Here is a 15,551-nt window from a genome sequence, read left to right as displayed (position 1 = left end):
CTTCTTCAGTTAGATTGAAATATATGGTAAAATGGGATGAGGATATCCAGGAAAGTATTGAGCTTTCGGACTGGTTCAAATTGGCTCAGGGGGCATCACGTTCGCTTATGAACACTTCAATAATCGAAGCGAATTACAAAATACTCTTGAGGTGGTACATGGTTCCCTTTAGACTGGCTTCCTTTGTACCTGATGCTTCTCCTCTTTGCTTCCGTGGATGTGGACTTGAGGGAACAATGTACCACATATGGTGGAAATGCCCCAGAGTGAGGCGCTATTGGATCAGAGTTTATAATTTTATATATACTCTTACTGAAATTAATTTAATTAAATCTCCGAAACAATCGCTGCTGGGGTGTGATGTGAAAAACGCCTCTAGACCTCAAAAATGCCTTATAAGATTTATATTTATTTCAGCTAGAATGGTTATAGCAAAATCGTGGAGGTCGGCCATGCTCCCATTCGACCACCTTAAAAACAAACTCTCCTGGATCATGCTCAACGAACATATGACTGCTATCCTTCATGACAAACTAGATTTCTTCAAAGCTGTCTGGGATCCATGGATCAACTATTTGTCATATGATCCTAGGTCTCTTCTGATCTAGATATCGGATGTTTCATTGGCTGGCACGGAGATACTTTCCCCCTCATACCATTTATGTTTTTTTTTTTTTTTTTTTTTCTTTCTTCTTCTTCTTTTGATTTTACTACATTTATTTTCCTTGCTTAACTTATAGTAATAGGTTTGGAATACCTGTATCTTTGACACGCAGTCCCAATACCTAACCTGATATTCTATATATTGGGAATGGTGTTGGGCCCCTGTAATTCGTTTTAATTTATTCATTTTTATCGATGATAATACTGTTCTGCCTTTCCACGCATTTGATTGTTCAATTACTGCCTTGAATTTCGTTGGCCTTGACATGTGTTTTGTTAACTGACTTCTGATTGATTGGCATACTACTGTGTATGCCGAATGGTGAAATCTACTGAGAATTCTACATTGTATACGTAGACTACCACCATATATATTACAGTCGTGGATACGTTCTGTGTATGTTTTATACTGTTTTTGATAATATGGCTTCCTTATACGATTTCATTTGTTCCGTTTTGTTGTGTGGAGATTGAAAATGCCTTAATAAAAAATATTGAAACAAAAAAAAAAAAAAAAAAAAAAAACAAGGCAGATCTCCATTCTGACAGGGGATTACACTGAGATCCTGTCTTTCTGCTATGCAAGAAGACGGATCTCTGTGTTTTGCCAGGCAGTCCATCCCCCATTCAGTTAGTAAACACACTGAGGGAACACAGTTAACCACTTGATCGCCCCTGATGTTAACCCCTTCCCTGCCATGTCATTAGTACAATGTCAGTGACTATTTTTAGCACTAATCACTGTAAAAATGTCACTGGTTCTCAAAAAGGTGTGAAAAATGTCAGTTAGGTGTCCGATCTGTCCGCTGCAATGTCGCAGTCACCCTTAAAAATCACTGATCACCGCCATTACTAGTAAAAAATTAAATAAATAAAAAAAATGCCATAAATCTATCCACTATTTTGTAGACTCTATAACTTTTGCGCAAACCAATCAATATACGCTTATAGGGTTTTTTTTAACCAAAAACATGTAGCATAATACATATTGCCCTAAATTGATGACGAAATTAGATTTTTTTTTTTTGGGGTATGTTTTATAGCAGAAAATAAAAAATATATGTATTTTCAAAATGGTCGCTCTTTTCATAGCGCAAAAAAATAAAGAACGCAGAGGTGATCAAATACCACCAAAAGAAGGCTCTATTTGTGGGAAAAAAAAGGACATCAATTTTATTTGGGTACAAGCAAAAGTAATGCCCGCGTACACACGATCAGAAATTAGGACAAGAAAACCGTGGACTCAATCTTGTGTTGCATACACACAGTCACACAAAATTCCGACCGTCAAGAACACGGTGACGTACAACACTATGACGAGCCAAGAAAAATTAAGTTCAATGCTTCCGAGCATGTGTCGACTTGATTCCGAGCATGCGTGTTTTTTTTGGGTGTCGGAATTGCATACAGACGATCAGAATTTCCGACAAGGATTGAGAACTAGCTCTCAAATTTTTGTTGTCTGAAATTCCGACAGAAAAAGTCCAAAGGAGCCTACACACGCTCGGAATTTCCGACCAAAAGCTCACATTGGTTGGAAATTCCGACCGTGTGTACGCGGCATAAGGCAGTGCCGTAACGCAAAAAATGACCTGGTAATTAAGAGGGTAAAACCTTCCGGGGCTGAAGTGGTTAAGGATAGTCAAGCTGGTCATACATGAATTGAAATTTGTCTGGTTCAGTAGGGACTTGTCAAATTTCGATCCATGTATGGGCACTGTGTGGTTGTACAGAGTGTGTGGATGGGGGAATCGGGTCTTTTTTTATTTTGGTTTAACCATGTATATTAGTGATAGTGTTAGGCTGGAATTGCACTTTAATTATCATAACTAGAGGATCCATATGTGTCTATTTGCATGGCTTTGGATGAGACCTCAGATTGTGAGTTCCTTTAGGGTAGAGTCTTTCCCTCAATATCAATACAATTTATGATTGCTTTTTAAATAAGACTTTACACTGTGAAGATTTAAAAGACAAAATCGTATAAGCTTGGATGTGCTTTAGATTATGGTGCTTTTTTTCAACTTTTGTAGGCATTACATGTTTTATGTGAATATCATTGATTTTGAATTATTTTCTCCGTGCTGCTGAAAGTGAAGAGGAGACAACAGTGCGAGTAATCTGGCTGAAGAAGAGAAATGTGATAAAGGTCAGGTTAAGGCAAACAGGCCTTTTTTTTGTTTCTCCATTGAAATACAATCTGAGAAAACTATGCAGAGTCATGTACTTTTTGTACACAGTGTTGTCTTGTATCAAGTTTAAATTTGTTACAACTTTCATGTACATCACACCAATGATAACAAAAAATGAAACATTATATCTGACTTTATGGAATTGCAACATGTGCCAGCATTCAACCATGATGAAAATTCTTAAAGATGTAAAACAGACACCATGGCCCCTATTCACACTTGAGCCAAATTCCTTTAGTTGTTTTTCAGTCATTATTTTAGCACCTACACAGGCATTTTTGCACACATTTCAGGCCTGAGCATTTATTTTTTATTTTTAGCCAATTGAAAGCTAGTTACTAGAAGAAAATCACTTATAGTCTTCCCAAAACTAGCTCATATACTTTTTTAAGCTATGACTTTTAAGCATCAATAAAACTGCGTTCAGGTGTGATACTTGCCATTGAATATAATGAAAAATCTAGTGTCAAGCGTTGGGACGATTCTGGTGGCGCTTTGAATCGCTCTTTAAATGGATCAGGTGTGAATAGGGTCCAATAGTGCCACTGTCCAGAGTGTCTTAAAGATGAATTCCAGGTTGGGTACATTTTTACATAGTTACAGTGGTCCAACTTGGACCACTGTAACTACCGTATTATTTTTCGGACCATAAGACGCACTTTTCCCCCCCAAATATATGGGGGAAAATGTCTCTGCGTCTTATAGTCTGAATACTGAATGGACAGCCCCCCCCCCCCCCGTCTCCACCATTTCACATACCGGGGATAGCGATGGTCAGATAACACAGGCAGGCAGAGTGTGTTCATCAGCGGGCGCCATCAGGCTCAGGATCAGGCTGGTCCACGGCGGAATGGTGGCACCACAGAGCCATAGCCGGCGGCATGGCTGAATAGTGGGCGGCATTGCGGGCAGGTGGCATGGCGGTGCAGGAAGCGGCGGCCTACGAAGAAGCCCCAAGAACCTTTGCGCCTTGTCCAGTGCACGGAGATACGCCCACATGACGTCGCGTCGTATTGCTCCGTGCACTGGCGCTCTCCTGAGTCAGCTGACCAATATATCAATGAAGCTGAAGAGAGCTTGTCACCAACCTGTCTAATGAGCGTAAAGGTGTCTGGATATAACATTAGCTTTGGATGGATATAGGGACACACTGGATCATTTTTGTTTGGCCTCAACAAATGAGAACACTGGCCAGACATATTTCAGTGAGATTGAACACTCTCCTGTATCTCAGTTGGATAATATCTGAACAGTGTTTGGGTAGGCATTTACAAAATCACTTTACATGGTTGAAATATAATTCTGTTATAGTTTATTTCAATATTCCAGTACATATTTGGGTCAGAATGTTTTTTTTTCGAATTTTTCTCCTCTAAAACCTAGGTGCGTCTTATGGTCAGGTGCGTCTTATGGTCCGAAAAATACGGTATGTATATACCACACCTGGCGGATACCCCTGGAAGCTGGAAATCACTGAAGGAGACACTGCTACTCCAGTAATCTCCACTTGCTTCCAGATCCCATGCTAAGTGGCCGGCCTGATAGGTAGGCTGATTGGCAAAGGGTGCCATTTATCTATTCAGAGCATGCAACACATTCTCTGAATGGCACCTGTGTTGGACAGCCAACCTCCTGTATTCAGAATGCATCAGGCAAGATGTTCAGCACAGACCTGAAACAAGTGGAAATCATTGGAGTAGTGGTGTCTACTTCAGTGATTTCCAGCTTCCAGGGGGATTGGCCAGATATAATATATACATACAGTAGTGACAGTGGTCCAAGTTGGACCACTGTCGCTACGTAAACGTATGCTATACCTAGGAATATATACATTATTCCTAGGTATAGCATACGTTTACGTAGTGACAGTGGTCCAACTTGGACCACTGTAACTACTGTATGTACAGTGGGGATCGAAAGTTTGGGCACCCCAGGTAAAAATTTGTATTAATGTGCATAACAAAGCCAAGGAAAGATGGAGAAATCTCCAAAAGGCATCAAATTACAGATTAGACATTCTTATATGTCAAAAAAAGTTAGATTTTATTTCCATCATTTACACTTTCAAAATTACAGAAAACAAAAAAATGGCGTCTGCAAAAGTTTGGGCACCCTGCAGAGTTAATATCTTGTACTGCCCCCTTTGGCAAGTATCACAGCTTGTAAACGCTTTTGTAGCCAGCCAAGAGTCTTTCAATTCTTGATTGAGGTATCTTTGCCCATTCTTCCTTACAAAAGTCTTTTAGTTCTTTGAGATTTCTGGGCTGTCTGTCACGCACTGCTCTTTTAAGGTCTATCCATAGATTTTCAATTATGTTGAGGTCAGGAGATTGTGAAGGCCATGGCAAAACCTTCAGTTTACGCCTCTTGATGTAATCCCCCTTGGATTTTGAGGTGTGTTTAGGATCATTATCCATTTGTAGAAGCCATCCTCTCTTTAACTTCAGCTTTTTCACAGATGGCATCAAGTTACCATCCAAAATTTGCTGAAATTTTATTGAATCCATTTTTCCTTCTACTCGTGAAATGTTCCCTGTGCCACTGGCTGCAATACAACCCCAAAGCATGATTGATCCACCCCCATGCTTAACAGTTGGACAGAGGTTCTTTTCATTAAATTCTGTGCCATTTCTTCTCCACACGCACCTTTGCTCATTCCAGCCAAAAAGTTCTATTTTAACCTTATCGGTCCACAGAACTTGTTTCCAAAATGCATCAGGCTTGTCTATATGTTCATTTGCAAAGTTCAAACGCTGATTTTAGTGGTGAGGACATAGAAGAGGTTTTCTTCTGATGACTCTTCCATGAAGACCATATTTGTACAAGTATCTCTTTATAGTGGAATAGTGTACCACAACTCCAGTGTCTGCCAGATCTTTCTGGAGGGATCTTGCAGTCAAACGTGTGTTTTAAATTGCTTTTCTCACAATCCTGCGAGCTGTTCTGTCTGATATTTTTCTTGGTCTTCCAGAGCTTGCTTTAACTTCCACTGTTCCTGATGACTGCCATTTCTTAATTACATTCTGAACAGAGGATATTGACATCTGAAAACGCTTTGCTATCTTCTTATAGCCTTCTCCAGCTTTTTGAGCATCAACTATTTTCAGTTTCAGTTTTCTAGACAACTCATTAGAAGAACTCATGGTGCTGATTGTTGGGGCAAGGTCAGATGAGTCTGGGCATTTAAAACCTTTGAGATTGACATCACCTGGTCTTCCTAGACGATGATTAACAACAATCTATGACACTGGCAGGTCTCAGTTTTGCAAAGGAGGCAGTGCATGCTATAAATTCTGCAGGGAGCCCAAACTTTTGCAGATGCCATTTTTTTGTTTTCTGTAATTTTGAAAGTGTAAATGATGGAAATAAAATCTAACTTTTTTTGACATATTATAAGAATGTCTAATCTGTAATTTGATGCCTTTTGGAGATTTTTCCATCTTTCCTTGGCTTCGTTATGCACATTAATACAAATTTTTACCTGGGGTGCCCAAACTTTTGATCCCCACTGTATATAGTATATCTGGCAAATCCCCGTGGAAGCTGGAAATTACTGAAGTAGACACCACTACCCTAATCTAAGACAAATTACTTACCTGTATATATAAATATGTGAATACACTGATCAGCCATAACATTATGACCACCCATCATAACTTGTTGAGGCATGAACTCCACTAGACCTCCAAAGGTATGCTGTGGTATCTGACACCAAGCCATCAGTAGCAGATCCTTTAAGTCCTGTAAGTTGCAAATTGGGGCGTCCATGGATTGATTTTCTTCCATTGCTCTGTGGTCCAGTTCTGATGCTCATATGCCCATTGTAGGCACTTTTGGTTGCAGCCACAGGTCAACATGGGCACCCTGACTGGTTTACAGTTATGCAGATCCATACACAACAAACTGCATTGTACTGTGTGTTCTGAAACCTGTCTATCGAAGCCAGCATTACCCTTTTTTTTTTTTTATTTGAGCTACAGTAGCTCTTCTATTGGATCGGATTACACGTGCGAGCCTTCGCACCTTATGTGCATCAATGAGCCTTGGCCGCCGTGACCCTGTTGCCGCTTCTCTGGTTTTCTTTCTTCAGACCACTTTTGATAGGTCCTGGCCACTGCAGACCGGGAACAACCCACAAAAGCTGCAGTGTTGGAGTTGCTCTGACCCAGTCGTCTAGACATCACAATTTGATAATTTAATTATATATCCCACACACTTTTAGATGCCATTGTACCGAGGTAATCAATGTTTATCACTTTACCTGTCAGTGGTCATAGTATTATGGTAGTATTCAGTATGTATATATACACAGGTAGAGTAGGGACTGGCTAGATAGGGAATATTTTGACGCAATTGGCCAGGTTGAGCATGTGTTGCAATATATGCAAAGCCAGAATTTCTCCTTTTTTAAAGTGGAGGTTCACCCGAAAACTTAATTTTTAACATTAGATTGATGCTCATTTTGTCAAGGGGAATAGGGTAGTTTTTTAAAATCGAAGCAGTACTTACCGTTTTAGAGGGCGATCTTCTCCGCCGCTTCCGGGTATGGTCTTCGGGACTGGGCGTTCCGATTTGATTGACAGGCTTTCGACGGTCGCATACATCGCGTCACGAGTAGCCGAAAGAAGTCGAACGTCGGTGCGGCTCTATACGGCGCCTGCGCACCGACGTTCGGCTACTTTCGGAAAATCGTGATGCGATGTATGCGACCGTCGGAAGCCTGTCAATCAAATAGGAACGCCTAGTCCCGCAGCCCATACCCGGAAGCGGCGGAGAAGATTGCTCTCTAAAACGGTAAGTACTGCTTCGATTTAAAAAAAACTACCCGATTCCCCTTGACAAAATGAGCATGAATCTAATGTTAAAAATTAAGTTTTCGGGTGAATCTCCACTTTAAAAAAGGCGAAATTCTGGCTTTGCATATATTGCAACACATGCTCAACCTGGCCAATTGCGTCAAAATATTCCCTATCTAGCCAGTCCTTACTCTACCTGTGTATATACATACTGAATACTACTGTACTCAGTCTCTGGCTTAAACCATCAAAGCACTGGCTGCCAAAGCATGTAGCGTGCCTCTGAAATCCTCCAGCCATCCTGTAAAGTGTAGTCACCGCTGATCACAGCACATAATTGCTTGTAAAAATCACTGTAGTGTATAAGATGCTAGGTGCCTGTCAGTATGATTAGCACAGATCTGATTTCCAGCGTACGATACAAAACATACAATCACCATGCTGACTTTTTTAGCCGTATGAGTTTAACCCCTTCTCGTCTGTAACAAGATGTGAAAGGGTTAAGCAACACACACACTGATATTTTCATGACTGTTAGGAGGTGGACGGGGCATCAGCCTGCACACCAGTTCTTTTTCTTCTGTTAGCAGGCAGAAGCAATTCAATCCAATGTGGTTTGAAACCTGAGTAGGTCACTGTACACCATGATAAAATTCCCTAATCCCTGGGCCAAATTTCCCTGAGGAGGGCCTCCTCCTACCCCTTCACTTTCCAAGCTGACTTTTCCATTCCCACTCTCGTGTTTCCCTCTCCTTCATTTCTTTCATTTCCCCTACCTTAAAGCCTTGATACCCGATCTGTGGCCGCTGCTCAGGTTTCAGTTTTTACAGCTTAGACCGTCTATTGCTGTATACATTCCTTTCTTTCTGCTCTGCAGTGATTACTTACTGAGGCTTATTTTACACTAGCCCAGATGAAAGCTGTTCAGATGAAGGGAAACATAGCCAGGCTTTTTGAACATTACAGATATGAAAGTGCACAAGAGCACATTGTGTCCTTCTTGACATTTTGTAGCAAATGCTGTATCCAGTATGGTTGTTGGTGCATTCTGAGATCCAGGAAGGCATGAATAGAAACATGTGCGGTCTCTGCATAGTTACCATAGTGGTCCACTTCTCTGCAAGACACAGCACACTGTTCACAATTCTATCTATCATATGAATGGCCATAGCGGTGTGAAATGTGCAGCAACCAATCAGAAATCATCCTGTCACCAGTCCAACTACACTTGGCTACTAACGCCAAACTCTGGCCAAAACTGTTGTTGTACAAAATAAATGACCACTAATGACATGTGTCCCTTCAGTTGCTGCTGCGTTTGTTATGGGTGCTCAACCAGCTGTTGCAGAACTACAAGTCCCATGAGACATTGAAAGCCAGGTGACAGTTATAAACATGGCAGAGGCATGATAGTTCTGCAAAAGCTGGAGGGCCATAGGTTGAGCACCCATGTCACCATACACATTACAATCAACATTAGATCTACCATAGCCACCTCAATTTATGTACAATCAGGCAGGCTCTTGTTTACATACTTTTTGGAGACACTACAATATATAAAAACTTTAGTATTCAGCATAGAATATAACTTTCTTTTGCATACCAAAATATCAGTATACAAAGATGCATTAAAGGAGTTTTAAAGGCAGAAGTTTTTTTTATCTTAATGCATTCTATGCATTAAGATGAAAAACCTTCTGTGTGTAGCAGCCCCTCCAGCACCCCCCAACACTTACCCTGCGCCCCATCTCTACCCAGCAATGTCCACAATTCCCTTTGCTGTCCGGGACTCTCTTCCTGATTGTCTGGGGCACTGGCTTCCGCGGCTGTCAATCAAAGTCAGTTAGTCAATCAGGGAAGAGAGGGGGCAGGCTGCACGGCAGCTGCATGTCTGAATGGACAGACAGGGCTGCAGCTTGGCTCCAGTGCCCCCTGTAGCAAGCTGCTGGGTCTATGGGGGCACTTATCAGGAGGAGGGGCCAGGAGCAGCGAAGAGGGACCCGAGAAGAGGAGGATCTGTGCAAAACCAACTGCACAGAGGAGGTAAGTATAACAAGTTTGTTTATTTTTTAAAGCGACACTTTACAATCACTTTAAGTCATTTTTGCATATAATATAGAAAGAACAAAAAAAGCAGGCAGGCTCTTGGACTGCATACTTGTTGTTAGATCTAAAATAGATTGTACAATCAGATTGTATCGCGCGGGATGAGATTTCATTTCATTGACCCCACACATCAGGGCTGTCTTAATGAGAGGGCACACCTGGGCACTGCCCATGGGCCCCAGCTGCATGGGGGGCCCCTGCACTTTCCCCAAAGCAGCTGGTCCTTGAGCCCACACTGCCTGAAATTGGGGGCCCCCATGATGGCACTGAGAGTGATAAATGCAAAGGGGAGGCAGTCTGCCTCCTACCGTATGTTTACCTGCACTGTCGTCATTGTAGGGGCCCCAGAGCATTACTTTGGCCAGGGGCCCATGATGCTCTTAAGACGGCCCTGCCTACACTCTCCTGACACTGCAGAATGTCCAGCACTGAGGTTTCCAGTACCAGCTGTGGCACACTGATCTCAGTAGGCTGCTTGCTGTACCCCACCCTCCATTCAGAAAAGGATTCTATAATGGAGGAGGGGAGATTGTAACGTTGATCTGATTTTCCTAAAATCACAGAATGCCTTGCTTTCGGTAAAAACAATGCAAGGCTATTTAGGAACGGAGGGTAAGATACAGCAAATGGCCCCCCTTGACTACAGTCAGAACTGGAAATCTCAGCAACAGGCGCTTAATGAAAGTAAGTGACTTAATGAAGACTGCAGCAGCCAGTGATGGGACACGGTACATTAATGGCATCAAAATAGTTGCCGTTCATCTGTAATTCTGCATGCCTCCTAAGGTTAACAATATATATATATATATATATATATATATATATATATATATAGTCTTAAAAAAGTTTCTGCACTTTTTTATATTTAGCAGAGTTAAAGTGTGGACATTTTTTGAAGAACCCTTGTATATGCTATATTTTATACTACACTATATATATATATATATATATATATATATATATATATATATATATATATGTGTGTATGTGTGTGTGTGTATAAAATAAACATTAGAAAATTTAACAAAATTGTACCTAACCCATTTGCTACTGTATATCTCAGTACACATGATGACAAGTTACACCAGAGTACTAGCAAGTCTATAAACTGCTCTAAAGTTTACTTTTTTTTTTTTTTAATACTAAAGCACCAGTTAAAAATGGTGTAATTTTCCCCCTTACAATGTTGTTTTTGTTTCATCCCCACTAGTTCAGACAAACATCTGCTATGAAGAACAACTATCTCCCAAACCACTGAGAGCGCCTGCAGCCAAAATAAACAAAACAAACCCAGAGGATCCAGCACAGTCAGCCTTTATATCCAGCCAGGATAACATTTCACATGTTTTGATTAAAATTAGCTAATTTGTAATTCTAGCCCCTATGTTAAAAGCTGCAATCCATATAGATCACATTAAGCGGGGGGTTTAGGCAGCCAATGACAATGTGATAGATATAGGCAGCCCTGGAGGGGGGCGTGCGGAGCTATAATTAACCATTTCAATTAATACATAATGTTTTGTAACCAGAAATAATACAAGCTGCCTCCCAAGGAACTGATGGATGAAAAAGGACTGTTCTCTGGGGGGTGCAGAAAAAAAGCCAGTCCCTGATTAGTATGGACACATCTGTCAATATTACAAAGTTCCCGTGACTGCAACAAGATTGAAATAACCAAACCTGGGAATGCTTTCCAATCATAACCAAGGTAGATGGAAGTGTCCAGTGATTCTGTCTATTTTTGTTTGCTAAAGAGCAATGTTTACAAACAATCACCCTTTGTTTTTTGTTTTGTATTTTTCTTCAATTTCTTTCATCCTTCTTTACATCTCAGCACTGTTGATCTCCTCCATCACTTTTTAGCCATTTCCTGTCTACATGTACTCACTCCAGTACTCTCTTCAAATCATTGCTCTGGACTGACTGCCTGAGAGTGACAAAGGTGGACAAAGCCTGCACAATGTGTGTCTACTCATTAGTATCCATGAGATGGGGCATGTCACAGGGTGACAACCCAGCAGAACATTTGGGAAACAGTTGTCACCCCATAACAGGATGTACCTGTCTTGTCTACATGTACTCACTCCAGTACTCTCTGCAAGTCATTGCTCCGGACTGACTGCCTGATAGTGACAAAGGTGGACAAAGCCTGCACAATGTGTGTCTACTCATTACACTTGTAGTATCCATTATGGGTGGGTATAACAGGGTGGCAATGCAGAAGAAAACTGGGGAAAGAGTTGTCACTCCATAACAGGAAGTACTTGTCCTGCATACAGGTACAAACTCCAGCACTGGCTGCACATCATTGCCTTGAACTGTCTGATAGTGACAATGGTGGACCAAGTGTATTAACACATTACACTGGTAATATCCATAAGGGGACATGTGACAGGGTGACAATGCAGGAGAATAATGTCTGCATGCATTCACTCCAGCACTCTCCATGCATCATTGCTCTAAACCAGTGTTTCTCAACTCCAGTCCTCAAGGCGCCCCAACAGGTCATGTTTTCAGGCTTTCCATTATTTTGCACAGGTGATTTGATCAGTTTCACTGCCTTGGTAATTACCACAGCCACTTCATCTGAGGGAAATCCTGAAAACATGACCTGTTGGGGCGCCTCGAGGACTGGAGTTGAGAAACACTGCTCTAAACTGACTGCCGGATAGTGACAATGGTGGACCATGTCTGCACAATGCGTGCCGACACATTACATAAAGGGTGACAACGCAGGAGAACAATGAAGAGTTGTCACTCTATAACAGGAAGTACCTGAACTTTCATGGGTTCGTAAGGGCCTTCATTGCAACATCACCAAGAATTATTTTCAGTTTCTTTCATCCTTCTTTGCATCTCAGCACTGCAGATCTGCTGGACATCTACTCTCTGCACCAAGTGCCTGATAGTGACAACAGTGGACCATGCCTCTACAATATAGGGGTTGATTTACTAAAACTGGAGAGTGCAAAATCTGGTGCAGTTCTGCATAGAAACCAATCAGCTTCCAGGTTATCTTTTCGAAGCTTAATTGAACAAGCTGAAGTTAGAAGCCGATTGGCTACAATGCACAGCTGCACCATATTTTGCATCTCAAGTTTTAGTAAATCAACCCCTATGTGTCAGCACATTATGTTCCTAATATTCTTAAGGGGGTGTGTGTCAGGGTGACAACAACACATGGGGACCAAAAGGGAAACATGTATCAACCTATAGCAGGGAGTACCTGTCCTGTCTGAATGTAATCACTCCAGCACTGGCTACAAACCATTGCTCTGGATCCACTACATGACAGTGACAACGGTGGACCATACCTCTACAATATGGGGTTTATTTACTACATCAGGATTATGAAAAATCTGGTGCAGCTCTGCATAGGAACCAATCACCTTCCAGATTATTATTTTTTAAGCTTAATTGAACAAGCTGAAGTTAGAAGCTGGTTGGCTACCATGCACCGCTGCACCAGAGTTTGCATTCTCCAATTTTAGTAAATAAACCCCAATGTGTCAGCACATTATACTCCTAATATTCTTAAGGGGGGTGTGTGACAGGGTGACAACAGAGGAGAACAAAAGGGAAACATGTATTACCCTATAGCAGGAAGTACCTGTCATGTCTGTATGCGATCACTCCAGCACTGGCTACAAACCATTGCTCTAGATCCACTACATGACAGTGACAACGCTGGACCATACCTCTACAATATGGGGTTGATTTACTAAATCTGTAGAATGCAAAATCTGGTGCAGCTCTGCATAGAAACCAATCAGCTTCCAGATTATTATTTTTTAAGCTTAATTTAACAAGCTGAAGTTAGAAGCTGGTTGGCTACCATGCACCGCTGCACCAGATTTTGCATTCTCCAATTTTAGTAAATGAACCCCAATGTGTCAGCACATTATACTCCTAATATTCTTAAGGGGTGTGTGACAGGGTGACAACACAGGAGGACACAAGGGAAACAGTTATCACCCCATAACAGGAAGTAACTGTCCTGTCTGTATATAATCAGCTATAAATCGTTGCTCTGGATCCACTACAATCATAATGACAACAGTGGACAATACCACCACAATAAGGTGACCACACAGGAGAACAACAGGGACACAGTTGTCACCCTATAACAGATACCTAAACAAGAATCTTCATGGCAAGATCAAGCTTTATTTTAATGAATGCTGCAGATTTAAAAAGATAGAAAGCCCAGGATGACATGGGAAAACAAATGACATGGGAAAACAAATGACATGGGAAAACAGATGACATGGGAAAACAGATGACATGGGAAAACAGATGACATGGGAAAGCAGATGACATGGAATTTTAGTGATTAGATCTATGGAGCAGTTAATGATTGTCATTTCAGGATCCATATGAAAGTGTGATCAGCTGCTTAGATCCCGACAAATGACAGCACAGAGATCAGGGATTCCCCAGCCATCAGCCTGTGTAGTAGCAGAGTCAGTCCAACCTCTGGAGCACATCTGGGTGGCCATGGTTGTACACAGCCACTGCACACAGCGCAGCCATCCTGGAAGGAAAAGTCCCAATACACACAAAGATAAGCAATGTGTGGTCTGGGTGACTTTCCCAATCAGATCTGTAGCTGCCATGTAGGTAGGATGGCACTGAGAAGTGACAGTTCTGGAGCACTGTGCCCAGTGTAAGGAGCGATGTGTCAGCTCAGTCCTCTGACAATCACAGGCGGTCAATTGACAAGAGGCGGGGCTGACACCTCCAATCCATCCGACACCAAATGACATTTCCCTGGCAGGCAGGCGGGCAGGCAGGCGGGTACCTTACCTTCATCTCCTCATTGATCTCCCTCTTCACCGGGTGTGCAGGCTTCCTGCTCCTCTTATTTTCGGGGGGTCTCCCCTCTTTCTCCATCTCTGCCATGCTTTCTAGACTTTGTGCTGATGAAATGGCTGCTGGAAGTAAAGTGGACGTGCAGAAGAGGGGGGAGCGGAGAGGAGAAGTGATGATCCCCCCTCTGGATTTAGAGGTGAAAGGCTTGAGGGATGGTGAAGAGTTGGGGGAGGGCTGGGGGTACCAGTCTGCCAGGCTCAGGGTGCCCCGCTGTCACATCAGCCATCTTCCGCTTCTGTCTGCATTAGTCCCGACACCACTGACACCGCCGCCGCCGCCGCTTTGTGTAGGTGTGTGCGCTGTGTTGTGCTGTCGGTGTGTGTGTGTACGTTTGTGTGACTGTACGAGAGAGAGAGGGAGGAGAGACAGAGAGAGCTCCTTGTGTGGAACGGCAGAGGGGGTTAGCTCCTCCCAGACTGGGGGAGAGGGGGAGGAGCCACACGATGCCAAAATCTTCTCCTCTGTACCTCTGTGTGTGCAGATCGGGGATGTGCTCCTTCCTCCAGACAGGAATACACGCGGCTTGTGTGCCACACATCACTACACATCACCAGAGCCCCATACACTATCCTAACTGCCTGCAGGCATCTTCACACAAACATCTACACCTCCATAGACAGGAGATGTACACCTACATAGACAGGAGAGATGTACACCTTCATAGACAGGAGAGATGTACACCTTCATATACAGGAGAGATGTACACCTTCATAGAAAGGAGAGATGTACACCTTCATAGATAGGAGATGTACACCTTCATAGATAGGAGAGATGTACACCTTCATAGACAGGAGAGACGTACACCTTCATAGACAGGAGAGATGTACACCTTCATAGACAGGAGAGATGTACACCTTCATAGACAGGAGAGATGTACACCTTCCTAGACAGGAGAGATGTACACCTTCATAGACAGGAGAGA

The 15,551-nt window shown here is 42.4% G+C and overlaps 1 protein-coding gene across 2 annotated transcripts in view; it reads right to left on the bottom strand.

Moving 5' to 3' along the window:
- Positions 1–14,969, bottom strand: part of LOC120937182 (sine oculis binding protein homolog) — a 227,935-nt gene extending 212,966 nt beyond the window's left edge. For both annotated transcript variants that reach the window (XM_040350193.1, XM_040350194.1), the window contains exon 1: positions 14,564–14,969. In XM_040350193.1, the coding sequence (XP_040206127.1) occupies positions 14,564–14,659 (96 nt within the window). In that variant the 5' untranslated portion in view covers positions 14,660–14,969. The remainder of the gene's footprint in view (positions 1–14,563) is intronic.
- Positions 14,970–15,551: the final 582 nt, after the last annotated feature.

The sequence above is a fragment of the Rana temporaria genome, chromosome 4, assembly GCF_905171775.1.
Source record: "Rana temporaria chromosome 4, aRanTem1.1, whole genome shotgun sequence".
NCBI lineage: Eukaryota > Metazoa > Chordata > Amphibia > Anura > Ranidae > Rana > Rana temporaria.
This window is presented reverse-complemented; position numbering and strand designations above follow the sequence as displayed.